Raw genomic sequence first — 17,500 nt, forward strand, 5'->3', positions numbered from 1 at the left:
GAGCGCTGTGCTATCTGTATAGACCAGCGTTCCGGGGACCACCGGTGGTCCTTGAGGGGGTTCCACATGGTCCCCAAACGGACCCTTATAGATCTTTAACTCTTGAGAGCTACATTATTGTTAATCTGCATAACTTAACCCATTCTGACCTGAGATCAGATTCATACGAGGTTTCCACTGGACACACACACTGGTCTGATTAACCCATTCTGACCTGAGATCAGATTCTAAAAATGTCAGTCGTTCTTCGATTTTTCAAAAATAGCAGACCTACAAGCTCGTAGCGCGCCACTCGGTGGCGCGCTATGAGCTTGTAGATCTGCTATTTTTCAATAGCTAAAGCATAACATGATGCTAACACCAAAATGGGTTCCCGTTCAGAATGGGTTAAGAAGTCTACAGAATTAGAGAATATAGAAGCATTGTTAACGTTTGCCAACATCATTGAATTGTACGATAACACGCACGTACACATTTTTGTTATCGATAATGATAACAACATTTTCTTCAGTTTTGGGTCTGCGAGGCTAAATCTCATGGTGGTCCCGTGGCTCAAATGCCCAATACAAAATGGGCCTTAATGTGAGAATGGTTGTAGAACGCTGGTTCCCAAACAGTGGGTCGGGACCCATTTGTGGGTCGCGGACACATTGTTATGTTTTCGAAAAATAATCTAAAAAGTAAAAACATTCACAAAAAGCAAAACCTTTCATGAATTAATAACAAAATCCAATGATTTTCTTTTCAGTAATGTCATGAAGAAATGAAATAAAAATGTAAGAAATTCCAAATTAGAAAACAAACGTGTATAATACGCGTTTATCTATACAAGCTCACAATGTGGCGCGAAGCAAGGCGTATTTTCACTAGTTTGGGTCCCGGGCAAACATCTAATCTCTCTTTTTGGGGCACACGGGCTAAAAGATACCAGAAACCCAGACGTTTTAATTTCCAGGTAGAAATAAAAAAAGTCTGGGGCCGAGTCCACTTCAATTCGGCATATATAAAGTAGCGCAAACGTCAATCACTCCCTGCTGATTTCTGATCGTCTGCACCTTTGTTAAATTGACGCACACACTCTCTAATTAATTAGTCTCATGTCGCGCAGCTGCGTCTAGATTCTGCTGGGAGCTGCCTATGCCATAGAAAGCATATACTGTAGGTGGACCCCAGGCTACTAGATTACAGCACCGGTTACAGAAACAACACTGCACTGCACCGACGAGAGCAAAAGAGGGAAAAAAGGGTGTTTTTGGCTAATCTGGGTGGGAGTGGTTATACAGGCATGTGTCTCGTTAGTCGTTACGTACGCATAATCACAGAGCAAAGCAAGCAACAACGCCCGTGTATTATTAACGCCAGTAAATGTTTGTCCAATGAATCGTGCAACTTTCACACTCAAAATGATAAAGGCTTCCAATACAGAAGAACGTTATTATGGAATATATCAACGTTTGGAATCTATTATTGCAATTTATCTTTCTGCTGAGTACAGAACTTGAATGAGGTGTGGTGGGTTGCAATGCGGCTCCGGTTTTCATAAAGGACAAGTATCTAGTTTAGGAGTGCTGCGTTTATAATAATAATAATGAAATCTTATCCAACGATCAAAAATATTCTTTAGTTTTGGGTCTGAGAGGCTAAGGGGGGAATTCACACCGAGTCTGTTCCCGAATACGGTTGCCTGGTCCCCTCCCCACTGTAGGCTATGACTCACTTTGGCCTTGATCCGTATCCCAGTACACTTCATTCAACTGTATTCAGTGCGTTCACATCGCAGCGATCCGTATCCCAGTACACTTCATTCAACTGTATTCAGTGCGTTCATATCGCAGCGATCCGTATCCCAGTACACTTCATTCAACTGCATTCAGTGCGTTCACATCGCAGCGATCCGTATCCCAGTACACTTCATTCAACTGTATTCAGTGCGTTCACATTGCAGCGATCCGTATCCCAGTACACTTCATTCAACTGCATTCAGTGCGTTCACATCGCAGCGATCCGTATCCCAGTACACTTCATTCAACTGTATTCAGTGCGTTCACATCGCAGTGATCCGTATCCCAGTACACTTCATTCAACTGTATTCAGTGCGTTCACATCGCAGCGATCCGTATCCCAGTACACTTCATTCAACTGTATTCAGTGCGTTCACATCGCAGTGATCCCTTATCCCAGTACACTTCATTCAACTGTATTCAGTGCGTTCACATTGCAGCGATCCGTATCCCAGTACACTTCATTCAACTGTATTCAGTGCGTTACATCGCAGCGATCCGTATCCCAGTACACTTCATTCAACTGTATTCAGTGCGTTCACATTGCAGCGATCCGTATCCCAGTACACTTCATTCAACTGTATTCAGTGCGTTCACATTGCAGCGATCCGTATCCCAGTATACACTTCATTCAACTGTATTCAGTGCGTTCACATTGCAGCGATCCGTATCCCAGTACACTTCAACCCGTCCCGATGCGGACCCAGGAACTGATCCGCTCCGGGAACGGTACGCATGCGTTCACACTATACCACCACAACTGGTCCTAAGTGCACATCCGGTATACCATAGTGTGAATCCCCCCCCAAACGGGCATGGTCCGTGGCTCGAATGCTGACTAAATAATGGAGCTTGACATGAAAAGGGTTGACAAGCACTGCTGTATAGTGTACAGTTGTACACAGTAGGCCTACATACAGTAAACATCAAAACCAATAGTCACCACAATGTCACATGATGACTAGAACAAGTTTACTAAACAGTAGCACACTGATACGAACATGTTTCTGTTCATCTTCAAACTACAACTCCCTTTTATGACCGAGTTAACCAGGAAAAATCAATTAGGAATTATATTATGTTTTATCATATTATGTTTCACAGAAAGAACCCCCCCCTCTCAGGCACCATCCTCCTTCTCTATAAGGATGCTTCTCTTTCCTCTAAGAACAGCCACACAATCTGTCACAAGCTGGCACTGCCAACTGTGTGTGTGTGTGTGTGTGTGTGTGTGTGTGTGTGTGTGTTCATCTGTACAGTATATGCATGTGTAAAAGTGTTTATATCCTCCACCTCCTCTCTCTCTCTCTCTCTCTGTGTCTCTCTGTGTCTCTCCCTCTCTCTCTCTCTCCCCCCCTTCTCCTCTGTGCTCTGGCTTCATTAATCTCCATTAGAAAACACAAGTTAGTTAATGTCTCTGACGCTTGGCGGCTACAACACCATGCAGGCCCTCTGGCAACCGCAGTCCTGCCCTGAATGCACACACACACACACACACACACACACACACACACACACACACACACGCACACACACACACACACACACACACACACACACACACACACACACACACGCACACGCACACACGCACGTGCTCACACTGTATACAAACACACAGGCATGAATACACATGTGCAAACGCTGTGCACAACGCACAGATATTAAATCCTGGCCAAATTGAAGCAAACATGCACATGCACACGCATTGTGCTTTTGTGCTTGTGTGCTTGTGTGAGTGAGTGCGTGAGTGCGTGCGTGCGTGCGTGCCGGTGTGTCTTCGCTCCTTCTATTTTCATTAGGCCTTGACAGACACAACAGCCTTCTCAAGATAATGACGCCTTCGAGGCCTCACTGCTGGAGCGCTCAGAAGCGCTGGATGTGTGTGTGCGTGTGTGTGTGTATGTGTATGTGTGCGTGCGTGTGTGCGTGCGTGCGCACGTGTGCGTGCCCGCGCATGCTGTTTATTTCATTGTGCATGTTTGTTCCCGCTGCGTTGCGTTGTGTTCTCTCATCGGTTCTGTTCTCCATGGTGTGTGAGAAGAACAGCCCCCCTAACCATGCTGATTGTCCCAAAACAAATGCACTGCACACCACAGAGAACACTATAGTCTTAGCAGAACCGTCTCTGGGGGTTTGACTAAATCATTTCTCCTGCATGCTGCGTGCGGCCAGTAGTAGTCCCTGCCTGGTCCCTGCATGGGACGCATACTGTATAAGCAGTATGTGTTTCTAATTATATCCTCAAACAACACGCGACATAACGGCGGAACATAACAGCCTATGGATCACGTGGGTCGGCTATAGTCGCTATACAACTCCAAGGTTCCCCAGCGGGGACCCAGAATGCCCCCTTGTTCTCAATTTCTGCCTTGTAGTTAATTGCGTAGACCTGGCGCCCCGGGTCCAAACTTGTCCCCGATTAGACGACTAACGCGAAGATCACACCGTGTTCTACATATTAGAGAGCACTTCCAGGTGTTGACTCACCAGGGATCTGCACAGTGCAGCCGCATGCATGCATGGCTGGGCACACGCACGCACGCACGTGTGTGTGTGTGTGTGTGTGTGTGTGTGTGTGTGTGTGTGTGTGTGTGTGTGTGTGTGTGTGTGTGTGCGTGTGTGTGCGCGTGTGAGAGAGAGAATAGTCCACATAACTGTGAGTGTATAGAGAGTAGTATCCAGCCCCATAAATACATACCCATTCACACAATTATACACACAACACCTCGCTCGACCTCCCCCCCTTGCTCGTGCACACACACACACACACACACACACACACACACACACACACACACACACACACACACACACGCACGCACGCACACATCAACAACCCCTAACACCTCTTCTCACACATCCTCCTGCCTTTAGCGGTCGGGCGTGGAGAGACAGCGCCATCGGATTCCTGTCAGCGCAAGTGCCGGCAATCAGGGCGCTGGCCCGCTTTAACTGCGCTGAAAGCCCTGCCCCAATCAATACAGTAATGCACTGCCTCCCAGTTATCATCATCATCTCTTATCACTGGCCCACACCTCCGAGGAGAGAGAGAGAGAGGGAGAGAGAGAGAGAGAGAGAGAGAGGGAGAGGGAGGATGGGGGTGTGCAGAGGGAATATGGGAAAAGAGAGAGGGATGGAGGGGAAAAGAGGGTTGAGAGGAGATGTGAGGGGTCTCTAGGCGCTTCCTTTCAGGACCGGGAGAGATGGATGGATCACGATGGATGTGTGGAGAGGAGAGGAGAGGAGAGGAGAGGAGAGGAGAGGAGAGGAGAGGAGAGGAGAGGAGGGGGGGTTGGAAAAAGGGGGGGTAGGTGGGTTAACCCATTCTGACCTGAGATCAGATTCTAAAAATGTCTTCTAAATCCCGACAGTTTTCTGAAATAGCTATGTTTCTATGTCAGTCGTTCTTTGATTTTTCGAAAATAGCAGACCTACAAGCTCGTAGCGCGCCACTCGGTGGCGCGCTATGAGCTTGTAGATCTGCTATTTCTCAATAGCTAAAGCATAACATAATGCTAACACCATGTGGGTGTGTGCACTGGGTTCCCGCCCAGAATGGGTTAAGACTTTCGTTTCCTCTCAGGGATAACCGGACCGAAAAAGGCGAGCGGGAGGGAGGGAGAGAGGGATGGAGGGATGGAGGGATGGAGGGATGGATGGATGGATGGATGGAGGGACGAGTGGATGGATGGATGGAGGGATAGAGTCAGAATAGTCAATAGGACAGCTGATAGGGTAATCAGCCTCGGCCAATCCTCCGAGCGGTTCAGAGTTGTTACATCTGGCTAAAGATTAGACTGTATTCAGCTCAGCGCTATATTTAACACTTCAGAGTGCACTTAAGAATTACGACTGAATATAGCATGGATAAAAGCTATAGAAAGGAAAGCACAAAGAAAAGTATACAAAAACAAAACAAACCTGCCGTTTACATTTATTTTAAAATGTGCAGTAGATTATTATATAAACTGCAGAGGCATGTTGAATTAAATAAAACTGTTTAAATGGTATATCCAGTATTACCGCAGTATTCATTTTAAAACATAACCTTTTCAATATGTCCTCATCCAAACTTTTCCGCGTGAAAATGTTTTTAAAAACCTAAAATAACATGTGTGACGGAGCACACACACACACACACACACACACACACACACACACACACACACACACACACACACACACACACACACACACACACACACACACACACACACACACACACACACACACACACACACACACACACACACACACACACACACACACACACACACACACACACACACACAGCATCTATTATGCCATCTGGATTCAGATCATTATAGAATATAGAGAACACATCCGGTGGGCTCTCCGCTGAGGTCCGTCCTCCTCAGCGTGCGGTATGCAGGCGCCTCTGATTCACTTTGTGTGTGCGTTTGTGTGTGTGTGCGCACGTGTGTGTGTGTGTGTGTGTGTGTGTGTGTGTGTGTGTGTGTGTGTGTGTGTGTGTGTGTGGAGGCTATAGCGCCGGGTCGGATCGCCCCACCACACCATTAGTCACTGTGTGATCTCTATACTCTGGAGCAATGCTCTCCTTGTTCAACCCAGCAGGAGGGGAATCACTGCAGGGTGTGACACTGGACCACACTCCAATACAAACCAACCCACCCTCCCAGATCTCAGGGATGTGTGTGTGTGTGTGTGTGTGTGTGTGTGTGTGTGTGTGTGTGTGTGTGTGTGTGTGTGTGTGTGTGTGTGTGTGTGCATATTATACGCAGATCACACACACATACTGACTGTAGCTGTAATATATACACGTAGTCACTATTCTCCAACGTTAATAGAACACTGAACCCTCTCTTTCTAGGACAGAAGAAGAAGAAGAAGAAGAAGTGAAAAAGGAGAAGGAAGTCAGAGGAGACTTGATCGTCCTGGACAGTTTCATAGCTGACTTTGAAGTCTCCTCAAACACACAAAAAAAGAACAGGTTTAAACTGGCGTGGGTGTGTGTGCATACGTGCATATGTGCGCAAACTCGTGCATGTGTGCGTGTGCATACGGTATATATATATATATATATATATATATATATATATATATATATATATATATGGGTGCGTAATTCTTTTGTCTGTCTGTGCACACGACACCCATACGTGGGTGCATGGAAGAATGTAGAGTGAGTGAGGGAGTGAGTGAGTGAGTGAGTGAGTGAGTGAGTGAGTGAGTGAGTGAGTGAGTGAGTGAGTGAGTGAGTGAGAGTGAGAGAGAGAGAGAAAGAGAGAGATAGGGAGGAAGGGAGGGAGAGAGGGAGAACTCTTTTTATGACCCAAACCATTGGGAAAAATCATTTCATCTGCTCTCCGGGAGCCAGCAGGCGTACAGTATTTTTGAGCGACAGACCACACATCTTGTGCAGAGTGCACATCTCTTTAGGGCACTTTAGTGGTTTAATGTGGAATAACTCACGGGACGAAAGGAAAAAAAAGGCAATAGGAAGACCAGGTATGATAAAATAAGGATAAAAAAAAAAAAGGATAAAAATAAAAAAGAAGATCCTCCTTTACAGCAGGGTCATCCCACATAGACAGGAAATTAAACCATTCTGACCTGAGATCAGATTCCGTACGAGGTTTCCACTGGACACACACTGGTCTGATGAACCCATTCTGACCTGAGATCAGATTCTAAAAATGTCAGTCGTTCTTCGATTTTTCAAAAATAGCAGACCTACAAGCTCGTAGCGCGCCACTCGGTGGCGCGCTATGAGCTTGTAGATCTGCTATTTTTCAATAGCTAAAGCATAACATGATGCTGACACCAAAACGGGTTCCCGGTCAGAATGGGTTAAACCCAACTTTTGATTTATGGCTTCGTTCGGTGGAGCATGTGTTTTCCTACAAGGAGCTTTTTCAAAGCTCTCGAGTTGAATTTCACGACCCGCAAATTCAGTATCAAACCTGCTGTCCACATTAGAGTAGGTAATAAGTGAACCCACTCCGAGTCAATCAGAGAGCCAACTATACATGCAGTCATGCAGTAAACATGTCCGCTGTTGTCCCGGGGCGGGTCGGGTCGGAACGGACGGGGGAGCATTTCTCAACATGAACAGAAACCCTTGGCTCTATATATCGCCTGCTCTCTCCCACCTTTCCCTGAGCCGAGCCGGCCCAAACCTCCACAGCTCCAGCCCCCCGCCGGCCCCCCGCCGGCCCCCTTGCCCTTGCCCTTCTTCCGTCCGTATACCGTATACGTCTCTTGACATATTCCTCCTTTTTTTCTCCCCTCCTTCTTTTTCTATTTTCCTCCATTGGTTTCTAGGGGCTTAATTATGGGGGGCTGGCTTGGTGGTGGTTGTGGAGGTGCAGTGCGAGAGGGGAGCAGAGTGACCCTAGAGGAGAAGCCCATCCGACAGGGCCCTTAACAATGATAAATCACCCCCGACCAGAGCGCGGCCGCCCCGCGCCAACCCCGCTACACAAAGAGCACTCCGCCAGCGACACCGGCCGCCCGCTGACGCTACTGCCCCCGCTGATCTCTATAAAATATGGATGGTGCCGAGCGCCGCGGAGTGGGAGCCGTATCCAGATCGGACCCGCAGATTAGCGCTCATATGCGGTCGGTTACGGGTATTATAATGATGTGAGACATGGTGCCGGGTTAATTTCATTCAGAGATAGGCAGTTGAGGAAATGGATTGAAATTCAGCTCATGAATTGAATATTGCTCATTATTTTCAATGAGAGGGGGGGGATTTCCTCGTCCGTGGCCCCGTATTTGAATTAATATCCCTGAACGAGTGCCTGGAGAGAGGGGTGTCAGGCTGGGAGGACGGTGGGAGGGTCAATGATCAGAGTGAAAGGTGCTCACTCTGACACCAAACACACTTCATCTCAACCTCATGGTTTGCTAATCACAATATACAGGCCATGAACTTTCTGTTTTTAGCCCCCACGGAGAATCTCAGCCTGCAATGTCAATCTTTAATTTAGAAGAAGAAAAAATAGCTGGAGAAAGCGCTTTTTATAGCAGCTTTCTCCAGCTATTGTTCTGCCGGTCGGTTTTGCACCAACGACCGCCACAAAACCGTACTCTGGAAATAAAAATAGATCTTCCATATGCAGCACGGAAGAATCTCCGTCCATGCAGGTGTCTGTTTGAGAGCATTCATAGGCTGTTAAACTTGCCATGAACCAGGAACGGGTCTCGTGGCAGTGTTTCTGTAACGGAGCAGAATTCTCGGCTGCCTCTCCAGCCAAGTGAGGGAGAGAAAACTCAACGCAGGCTCTGGAGTCTCTTTTGGGGGTAAATGTAAATGGTAGCAGGCTGGATCTAGTCCACATTGTCTCCACCTACCGTATGTAATTATGTGGGAATTGAACACAGACCAGGATGGACTGGACTGTGCAAAAGGGGTAGAAATCTGTGCTCCACTGCTCCCTGTCTGTGACCAGATGGACAGCGCTTGATAGCTGGCTGTCTATTTGCCTGCCAGTGCATGTGCAGAGGGCGAGGTGTCCATAACCAACCAGCCTGTATTTCTACAGAAAGAGAGGTGTCTGTTTGCAGCCAAGCCAGACTGGAAATGAAATTAGAGGGGTGAACCTGATCCAGGAACAGTCTCGATCAGCTGCATGCCCGATAGCTATAGTACCTGTCTGTGGGTCGTGTGTGCATGTGTGCGTGCGTGCGTGCGTGCCTGTGTGCGTGCGTGCGTGTGTCTGCCTGTGGCTGACTTCCAGTCCCAGTTAGTTGGACAGTGTGGTCGCCAATGCCGGCTTAATCCAATCACTCATTAGAGGTTATGCTGAAAGGGTCGACTGGACCTTCCTTAAGCGTACCCAAAGGGTATTCCTCAGTGTGTCTCCATATCCTCCTGCACCCCCCATGTTGCTGCCTGAGCGGTATTTGGTATACGAGTCTATAGTGTTTCTCGTTGCATGAGCGGTTTATTATGTGACTATACGAGTCTATAGTGTTTCTTGCAGCCTGACAAAAACCAACACCAGACAACTCTCTTTCTATCCCCTTCCATGTCCTATAACAGCAGGCGGGGTGGTGGAGGGGGCGGGCGGACGGAGTGGGGGCCAGACAGCAGTGGATGAAAAACAAAAGAGAAGTGACAGGCCAACTTAACCATCCCCGAATGATCACGTGACCCTATCCTGACATGTCTCATTGGCCCCGAGACCAAAATGTGCCCCTTTACAAATAGCATGGCTTAACGCAATCCGCTTGTTGTGATTTCTATCGTGTCGAAAATGTCTGAAAAGCTTGTGGTTGCAGGGAAGAAAAGAGGGGGGGGGGGGAATCTATGCTCTTATTGAGTTTTCGTTCTGAATAAATAAATATTTAAAAGGTGGATGGGGGTGGAGGGGATTTCACTCTAGCTGCAAATCAGGCCATCAAAGGGGCCAGACAATGTATGCTCACTATTAGTATCAAATTACAAATAAACTGGCTTTTGGTGACTGGATCTCCGATGTCAGATTTTGATAAATGGTTTCAATTTGGCAGCTGCTTTAGAGTGTCAAGGCCCATCTGATCCTGTCCCCCTCCACAGCAGTTTGCTGCCCGAAAGAATCTAGCTCAGTTAGCCTAGCACCTTCTTAGGAGCCAAAATAATCTTTTCATACTAACCAGGCAGCAAACCGCCCAGGGCACCTGACGGCTGGTTGCTTTTTGGGCCCCCTGTTTAATGCAAGTGCGTGCGTGCGTGCGTGCGTGCGTTGCGTGGGCGGGCATGCGCTCATGCATATATGATTTCCCTAGTATGTCTAAAGGCAAGTATTGAGACATGTATATACATTTAACCCATTCTGACCTGAGATCAGATTCATACGAGGTTTCCACTGGACACACACTAGGTCTGATTAACACATTCTGACCTGAGATCAGATTCTAAAAATGTCAGTCGTTCTTAGATTTTTCAAAAAATAGCAGACCTACAAGCTCGTAGCGCGCCACTCGGTGGCGCGCTACGAGCTTGTAGATCTGCTTTTTTTCAATAGCTAAAGCATAACATGATGCTGACACCAAAACGGGTTCCCGTTCAGAATGGGTTAATCATGACTATGCATAATATGCATAAATCTGTTAACAATCTTACATCACGGCGTGTCATCTCCTCCCCTCCGAGGGAATGTGTACCTGCATGCTGCTGCTGCCCATAACGCCGAACCCAGCCGAGGGAAATGAGAATCCGCAAAAGCAGCAGTATTGCATCCTATAAACAGCTGTTTCCAGTTTTAAGAAGGACTGGACCAATTTAGCGGCTGGCATTGAGGGGTGCCTCTAGTGCCAAGTATGTATTGAGTAGAACGAACAAATCCAATCAAGCATTTCAAAGTTGGTCCTCTGTTAAATTAAACCATACAAGTAGCATTAAACTCTGTGTAGTAACTGGTTGCGGGTGGTCTCCACAGTAACCACATCGGGACAAAAAGGCTGTGTCTCAATCACATTTTATCCTTTAGCACATCTGTTCAAAAGCGCCAGAAATGATCATAACCTCATCGTTCACTATATATACTCCAAAATGCACCATACGTACAGCCAAAATGCTGGTAGTCTTTCTTGGCAGATAACCAGCCATCATTTAGCAATCAAATTCAATTGTATTTGCCCAGCTGGCTATACTTACAAGTAAAAGAGTGTGTGTTGGACTTTGGGATGGAACCAGACAATGTTATGTTCTGTGTGGACAAAAAGCCTCGTCCTGCATCTGACCTCAGATCAGCTAACTTGACCACTTGACCATGTTCTGCTGTGTTCTACTGACCTTGGGTAACCTCTCGGGGTCTCCGGGGTGGCGTGGGATGACTTTCTGTAGCCTCTGGAAGCCGTAGTCGATGGTTGGTTCATTCAAGGCTGCGTGACAAACAGGACAGTGAGTGAGTGAGTGATTGATTCATTGATTCATTGATTGATTGATTGATTGATTGACAACATAGTTGCCAAAAGTAAAAATAAATAAAAATGTACATTGTGAGGAGTTAACCTCTTCCGAGCATGGCACATACTGTACAGTACCACCACAACACACAGTATGACTATTGATTGCATTGTGTGTAAAACTGCATTTTTAAATCATCAACCGTTTAGATATACATATACTCAATGCGTTTATATATGTGTGTATATACTCATTGCGGTTGTGCTTTTTTTTGGTCTGCACTCATTCACAACTACTGTATAGCAGCTGCCCAATACAACCATAGTCTTCTATGGCTGTCCATACTGATCAGCTCCACTGGAGCAGTCTGGAGTTAAGCACCTCATTCAAGGAGAACTAAGGAAGAAGAGACGATCATTTTTAAGCCTTTGGTTCTAGAACTGGTTCCGTTCTTGGAACCTTATTGGTGCTTTCACGGAACCGGCAGCCATTTTTTGGTTCCTATGTTGTGAACCAACTTTTAGGATTCTGAACCAATTCATTTTCAGTGGAAACACTCTGAACTGGTTCAACGTTTAGGCAGGAATAAAATAAAATGAACTGAAGCGGTTCAACCCTGCGGTGGAGAAGGGCAGATCGTTCAACTTCCCCTCCCTGGTCCAGGGATTCAAGCCTGGCGATGTTCACATAATCCTCTCGCTATAGAAGGACATCTTAAAACTCTATATGATCTTGAGATGACATTCTAACAGTAACATGTTAACAGGCTTGTTACAGCTCCCAGTGCCAGCTGAGGCGCTGAAAAGCTCCAGGGGGTTCTCCATGCCACCCTGCCTTCTTCTGCACACGTCTCTTTATCAGAGTGTCAGCTGATCTCTCTCTCTCTCTCTCTCCTCACAGTCAGATCTCTCTTATCTTCTCTGTTCTCTTTATTAAGTGCAAGACCTTACACTCAACCTGTCCCCGCCGCTCTCCCTTCTCACCGCGCGTTGCCTAATTCAATTGCACTTTCCTTCTGTTGAGCCCATAGTCCTATTTTTTTTTCCTTCTTCCTCTTCTTTTTTCTGTCATTCACCCGCTGAACAAACAACACAATCTCCATTTTTTCCCCTCCTCTCTATATGGACGAGGAGAGAAGAGAAACACCCGGAAATGAGTTAGGGAGATACTTCTCCATAATCAAGCCCATTAATCATAAAAGCCTGTCAAATTTGACTTTGGGGACAATTTGTCAGCCGATCGTGCCCACTCCGCTTTTGTCACCAGTGCCTCTTGTATTCTGTAAGGATGATTGACACACCAAATGCCGGTGAGTAGAATAGCTAGTTTGCGCTAATATGCATAACCGCCGCTTTCATGAATAAGAATAAGGTAGCAATACGGGCCGCGCAAAGGGGTCTCTTTCAAAGGGCCCCCGCTACCGTTTGTCGCGAGCGGGCAAATAGATGTTATTACCATTATAACAATATTTGTTTTCTTTCCCCGGGAATGGGGAGCCCGCGAGCTGCTAAATCAAATTTGTAGGAACCCGTTTCAAACGGCGGCGGAGGAGAAGAAAAAAAAGGGCTTTCAGGCTGTGGCTGAGGGTGGGGATGATATCTGAAGGGTGACGGAGATAGACTGGCCCTCGCCACGAGGGCTGCCATGTTGGATTTGGGCTCTTTGCCCCTGAGAGGGGACCAAAGAACACAGACGCTTAAATGTATTACTCCCTCCCTCCTCCTCCTCCCCCTCTCTCTCTCTTTCTCTCATTCTCTCTTTCTCTGTCTCAGATGAAGAGAGATTCATTGCTTTGATCCCAAAGAGACTTTTTGGGATGCATAGTGGATGCATGGAGGTAATGCAGGCCCCAGTAATCAACTGAATTCAAAAGTCAATTTTGTGCACCGAGTGCATACGTTTCCAACCTAAGAGAAAAAAACACAGGTGAAAGGCGGCTCTCTACGGGAACTCAAACAATTGAATACAAAAAGAAAAGCCATTTACCTCCTAACAGAGTTAATGGAATGGGAGACGCCGTACATATAAGAGAGGCAGAGAAGTGTTAAGACAGGAAATACTCAGCAGGAGTGAAAGAAGAGGGAGAAAGATCACAGACAAAGAGAGAGAGAACTCATAACGCTTTTAATGAAGCTCTCTAGCAGGGTGGATGGAGAGAGAGAGGGAGAGAGAGAGATATAGAGAGAGAGGGAGAGAGAGAGAGAGATCTAGTATAGACCTACCTCCACTATCCCCCTCAAAGAAATTAAGCCCATTACTTCCCCTTATTAAAATCTCCGTGCACTCTGACCCCAGCGCCCCATTGGCTGCCTACAGGCCTGTAGTCCTCTCTCTCCGCTAATCGATACGGCTGCCTCTTTGCAAAGAGCCTGAGTAATTGGAGAGCGCCGGCGTGCTGTGCGAACCCTGACCCCCCCCGCGCATTACACAGCCCATATGAAGACAGATTGCCTGATTTAGTGTAAACATATGCTGCAATCCCAGCCATCAGTGCCACTTTCTCCATCGTAATTTGTATTGATTTTTGTTTTCTTTTTTCCCTTTCTTTTTTTCTCTCACTCCTTTTTTTTCTTCTACAGAGAACCCCCCCCCCCCCCCCCCCCCCCCGCCCCTCACCCCCCCCTGAACATCTTTTGTGCATTTGTGTTGTCTGGTGACCCCCCCCCCCTCCTCCCCTTTTTTCTCTTCTTCTTCTCGTTTCAAACGGGAGAGATAACACAGAGAAAGGAGGCACACAGGCAGAGAGAGAGAGAGAGAGAGAGAGAGAGCAAAGGTTGGGATAGAAATAAAACAGAAGCAATGTTGAAAGCGCTGAATGGGGGGAATGGACGAGAACAGGGGAGGGGGAGAAGGAGGAGGAGTAACAGGGAGTCATTCTTTATATATTTAATCATCTATTTATTGCTCCCTGCCTCACCCTCTCCACACACTGTGAGGGTGATGAAACGGCTGGTCGGGGTCCCACCAAACAGAACGTAAACAGACAGAAAGAGACTTATAGGGTGCGAGCGTGCGTGTGTGTGTGCGTGCGTGTGTGCGTGTGCGTACGCGTGTGTGCGTGCGCGTACGCATACTATGTGTACAGTCAGCAAAAAATCCATAGTATTATGGGTCCATTTCTTATGCTCTCAGGGTTGAATGTGTGTGGTGAACTGTAGGAAAGACGAGGGAAATAAGGCTGCTTAAGAAAACAGGGGAAGGGGAGAGGAGAGGAAGGCAGCATTCCACTGAACAGACTGAGTTCTGGCACTCTGCTTACCGGCCTCTGAAAACCTGCAATATGCATGTGGTGGGAGGTCTATAGATGTTTGCTATTAAACAATGACCTGTTTGATTGTGGTCCTTTTAACCCATGTGGCCCATGTACTGCCCTTCCCAGGAGCCCTTGTCCTAACATATTAAGAGGACGCTTTAAGAGTGGCCACAGCACCTCTCTAAGAACGTATATTCCCATGGCAACGCCTGGGTTCTTTCACCTGGCCTTGCCTCCAAAGAACACAAACAGCCTGCCTCCTTAGGTGCCAAAGGTTAAGTCAGGGTTACAACAACCCTGTCGCCAGGAGGGTAGAGCGATCACAGACAGGCTTTACACTAGCTGGCACCCAGCAGAGGAGAGGAGAGAAGAGAAGAGGAGAGAAGAGAAGAGAAGAGAAGAGAAGAGAAGAGAAGAGAAGAGAAGAGAAGAGAAGAGAAGAGAAGAGAAGAGAAGAGAAGAGAAGAGAGGTATCACTAGAAAGGTGCCATTCTGGTTGCACCGACCACAGAAGAAATGTGACAGATCATCTTTACAGACAAAGATAAGACAAAGATAAACTACAATAACTTGGTCTAGAATTATCGTCTCTTTTTACCTTTAAGTTCATCTTAAGTCAAATTAAATAAAAACCCACATGGAGAATCAAATTCCTCATTCAAGGCTATAATGCCAAGTGACATCGCCACCCCTCTACTGTGCAACCAGTTCGACTTCCACACACACAGTATGACAATGGCTAGCATCCGCATCACGAGACAATGTGAACTACTGTAAAGGCTAATGAGGGCAGGCTGCTGACTGGGCATCTTCAGCATGTCTGTACTAATCACATCAGCCATGCATGGCCAGGCCAGTCATTTACAGGGCTACTAATCCAGGGCACTTCTCTGGAGATTGTTGTCTCGTCTCCCCCCCGGGTGCCGATAAGCAGGTCCGAATACAATCTTTGACTCGTTTCCTGTATAGTATTTCTGGCGGAAGATTTCTGGGCAAGAAATATAGACATCATTTATAGTAGGATGTTTTTATCAGTTGGGTTCTATATCGGAATGTTGCCGCATAACTAGGACAAACAGAAATTACTATAGGCCAAAAATATATATTGTTTTGTGTAATGAAAGCAATAGTATTATTGGCAACAGTTTTAAGAAAGAAGAAGAAAAGTATTGTAAAAAAAATTACCTCTGTACGACTACGGGGGGAAAAAAAAATCTATCACAAAATAGAAATTCCTTTCCAGCAACAAAATGAATGAAACGATAATATCATGATGGGGGAATTAGACGGCGGTGTACAGTGTACAGTACGTGCAATCACTTTGGTTAAGGGATCCAGGCATTACGCCCATCAGCCCATCATTAGCGTGCAATATATGCTCGTGCTGAGCTTGCAAGGTGAGTGCACAGTACTGTACATCACAGGGTAATGCGTTTTCAAATAACTCTCACTGGAAATTCTGACAAAAGATGCCCAAGTGAAATCTACAACGCGGTAAAAATCCACCCATTTGGAGTTAAAAAACTATCACTGAGGATTCTATACTGTGCCTTTCTACATTCCTGTTACTGTAGAATAATGCCACCAAACACCAACACCCACGCGCTGTGAGCTCGCAGATCAGCCGCTTTCTGTGTGTGACTACATTATACATCCACATTATTTAGTTGTGGTTTCATACTTAGACCAGTGGTCGACAAAGTACTCAGTTGTTTAGGTAAAAGTCCAGAGTTCAACATTTTCTTTAAAAGTATTGGTATCAAAATGTAAAATATATCCACTTCCCGTCCCCACATTCAGACTATTGTTCATCAACTCTGGATTAGTGTCGTCTAGATAGACGGAGCGGTGCAGAGCAGAGCGGGAGGAGGAGGACCGGTCCGCTGCAGGATTGAGGAGATGCTGGAGATCACTGGAACCTCGCCATGCACGGACTCATTACCCATTTAGATCAGTCTCACAGCTGCTTCCAGCTCAGGATCCCAGGCTTTCAAGGGTTTCCATGCTTCAGAGGAGCGTGTATACATTCACTAAGCATATGTTTACGTACCGATACTCACAGCTGTTTACATTTATTTATGCCGGGGCTATTTCTCATTTGCCTTTTTCTCACTGCCGTCAGCGACTCTGCTGCCTCGCATAGCAGGAGAAATCGGTTATTCTTTCTTCGGGAACCAGCGAGATGAAAACAAGCTCTTTGGGGGATTTGGCCTCACCTTTACGTTTTGTTTTGCTTTTCCTCTCGGTGATGGCCTCGGTGAAGGCGCAGTCATGTCCCCAATGAGACACCGGATCCAAAGCAGCTACTCTATCTCCAATATGGGGCTCACTGCGCTCATACATATAGGCAGCTCTCCGTGGTTTTCCCCTATATTACACTTATCATTTCAAATGGACTCCATATTCCATATGAAATACGGCACTGAGCTATGGCCACAATCTCCCCTGACAGGCCCAGGCTATCGGAATGAGGGGGATTTGCAGCTGCTGCTTCGATCCCCAAGCAACATGTGCTGCAATTTCCCATCTCTATTCATTTTATGATTGATGCAGGTCACTGCAACGTTTGGCCCCATTGCCCAC

The 17,500-nt window shown here is 46.6% G+C and overlaps 1 protein-coding gene across 9 annotated transcripts in view; it reads right to left on the reverse strand.

Annotated features, from left to right (window-relative positions):
• LOC308322824 (transcription factor COE3) overlaps positions 1-17,500 on the reverse strand; it is a gene marked incomplete at its 5' end in the record, with an annotated part of 134,074 nt that overhangs the window by 19,253 nt on the left and 97,321 nt on the right. For all 9 annotated transcript variants that reach the window (XM_080774297.1, XM_080774292.1, XM_080774290.1 and 6 more), the window contains one exon: positions 11,551-11,639. In XM_080774297.1, coding sequence (XP_080630423.1) covers positions 11,551-11,639 — 89 coding nt within the window. The remainder of the gene's footprint in view (positions 1-11,550; positions 11,640-17,500) is intronic.

The sequence above is a fragment of the Protomyctophum bolini genome (genome assembly GCF_963924005.1).
Source record: "Protomyctophum bolini genome assembly, chromosome: 10".
Classification (NCBI taxonomy): Eukaryota; Metazoa; Chordata; class Actinopteri; order Myctophiformes; family Myctophidae; genus Protomyctophum; species Protomyctophum bolini.